The sequence below is a fragment of the Alligator sinensis genome, unplaced genomic scaffold, assembly GCF_000455745.1.
Source record: "Alligator sinensis unplaced genomic scaffold, ASM45574v1 scaffold295_1, whole genome shotgun sequence".
NCBI lineage: Eukaryota > Metazoa > Chordata > Crocodylia > Alligatoridae > Alligator > Alligator sinensis.
In genome coordinates, this window is record NW_005842754.1 from 151,276 (window position 1) to 153,805 (window position 2,530).

The 2,530-nt window shown below is 53.1% G+C and overlaps 1 protein-coding gene across 8 annotated transcripts in view; it reads right to left on the minus strand.

Annotated features, from left to right (window-relative positions):
- The window catches only part of SMTN (smoothelin), a 94,058-nt gene that overhangs the window by 67,615 nt on the left and 23,913 nt on the right, over positions 1-2,530 (minus strand). For 2 of the 8 annotated variants that reach the window (XM_025216623.1, XM_025216622.1), the window contains exon 1: positions 1,291-1,927. In XM_025216623.1, the coding sequence (XP_025072408.1) occupies positions 1,291-1,341 (51 nt within the window). In that variant the 5' untranslated portion in view covers positions 1,342-1,927. Of the gene's footprint in view, positions 1-1,290; positions 1,928-2,530 lie in introns of those variants that run through there. The other 6 variants (XM_025216624.1, XM_025216620.1, XM_025216618.1 and 3 more) reach the window with 5 other exon arrangements.

Sequence of the window (2,530 nt, forward strand, 5' to 3'; positions counted from 1 at the left end):
TGTGTGTGTGTGGGGTGGGGGGGAAGGATAACACTATACAGTGCACAGAGGGGCAGGGGGGAGCACAGGGGATACTACACAATGCACAGGTGGGGGAGAACAAAGAGAGAGCACAGTGGACACTGCACATTGAGTAGACAGGATAAGTGCAGGGAGGAGAGTGATGCAGAAGTGTGGGGCACACTGCACTGTGCATGGAGAGGTGAGAGGGACACCAAAGAGTGATTGGAGGGGATGTGAGGTGCAGGGGACACTACATGGTATGGAGGGGATGCAGGGGCTACCACATGGTGTGCGGTGGGGAGTACGGTGGACACTGCACAGTGCTTGGGGGCAGAGCGCGAGGGGGGCTTGTGCAGGGGACACCAAGGTGAGTAGGGGGGGCAGCACAAGGGGGCACTGGACAGTGAGCAGGGCAGGGCAGGTGCATGGGGAAACAAAGGAGATGCTGCACGGTGTAGAGAAGGGCAGGGCAGCGGAGGGGACAGTGCACAGTACACAGAGGAACTGCTGTGGCCATGAGTTAGCCAGGGGCCAGAGCCAGAGCTGCATAGGGCAAGCAGAGGCAGGAGGAGTAAGTGTCCAGGGAGGCAGAGGGGACAGACAGCAGTGTGGCAGGCACAAGTATGGAAAACAGGTAGGAAGGAGAATCAGCTGCCACTGCTCTCCCCACTACAGCAGTTGGGGGGACATATTTAAGACAAGCCTCCAATTTAGATTCTATACATGGAAAATTGTATCAAATAGAAGGTAAATAGTGCGAGGTAAATAGATAAATAGAAGGTAAGCATTGACTGTCATTTTAAATTGTCCTGGATTTGGGCAAACATGGTAGCCTCAAAAAGAGGCCTATCTATACTAACCTTCATTGCACCAAAGTAGGCTGGGTCCAGGTGCCCCAAGACAGCAGTAGCCATTACAGTGCAGGCAGGAATACAGCCACAAACCCCAGAGGCAGCACCTTATTCTTGTACCCTGTCCACAGCTCTAAGTTGTATATTTGTTCTGCCCAGAGCGTTTCTGTGTCCTACCCCAAGAGGTAAAACCCTCACACTGAGTCTCAAACACCCACGTGGCTACAGCTGTCAGTTACTTCCCTGGGCTGCTGTTGTCCCTTTATCAACTAAAAACCAAAAGCAGGAAGGTGAGTTTGAATCAAGTATGTTCCTTCTGGAGGGATATTACTCTGCTAGAAGGTGACAGTTGAAGTTAGGGATCTACTGACAAGCTCTATTCTGGGAAACATGCTCACGGTCACACAAGACTGATTCTCAGGAGGGAGAGACTCACCAGTTTCCGGAGGGCTCCCTCATCCAGGCTCAAAAGATTCTCTTGAGACATCCTGCTCCCCTCAGCTTCAAGCCAGTGTTATGCTCCTGCTCTAGGCAGCTCTCAGGACCGTCACAGCCTGAAGGCTTGGATGCTGTGTGTGACTCAAGAGATGGGTAAGATCCTGAGCTGCAATGAGACTGACAGTTTGCAGGAGTTCTTCTGAAAAGAAACACATTGCAAGGCTGGTCAGTGACGCTGAAACATTCACAAAGATTCCTGGACTTCTTAAACCTTTGTTAAAAAGCAAACGGAATAAATCAACAGCTACTTCATTGGCTGCTAATCCCAGAGGCGAAACCAAATCATTAAAAAAGCCCCAATGTACTACTTAATCCAAGTGCATCAACAACGTGCTACAGTGACCAAAAGGAGAGTCTGCACTAAGTACACCCATCCACTCACACACAGGACTTCCTGCTTCTTTGTCAGCCATGCACAATACCTTTATATGCCCAGATCCAACAGCACCATTTAATTCTGCTCCTGCCCTAGTTGCTTACTTGGAAACACCCTCCATCTGCCATCCACAGCCAGCTTCTGATGCCAAGAGGAGGGATCCCAAATGCAGTCTCTTAAAAACCGAGTACAAGAAACTCCCCCCCAGCCCTATACACTATTTCAGCATGGCCAAAATACAAGAAACTCCACCCCAGCCCTATACACTATTTCAGCATGGCCAAAGAAACTGGCCAACATGCCAGTCATCTGGATTGGCTGGCCCACTTATTCACCCCTCTATTAACCCACCCTGACCAATTGCACCAGCCCCACCCAACAACTCGGTATTTATTCGGCGTTTCCCTGTATGCACGCGCACCAATTCAGGCACCCGGCTGGCAAGCAAAGCAGAGGGCTCTGATCTAGTGGCACCTGGAGGATGCAAATCAGCTCGCATCATCCCTGGCCATGGTGGGCGTCAGGTGCCATGTAGACATTATCCCTGGGAACCTGGGCCCCCACTCTTGCTGCAGAAGTTGCCCAAGAGCCGCCAGCAGCTGTCCAGTGATGCCACCTCGTGCCACCCGAGGGGGCAGAGCCCCAGCTGGCACCCGCCCCACCCTCACCGCCCGCCCCGTCCAAATTGCCCCCAGCCCCTGCTCTCCCCGCCCAGCCAGGCTGCTGTACACGAGCTAGGAACTGCCCCAGCAGGTCAAGCAAGCGGCCGGCCACGCCACTGCCCCCGCCCCGCCACCGGCCC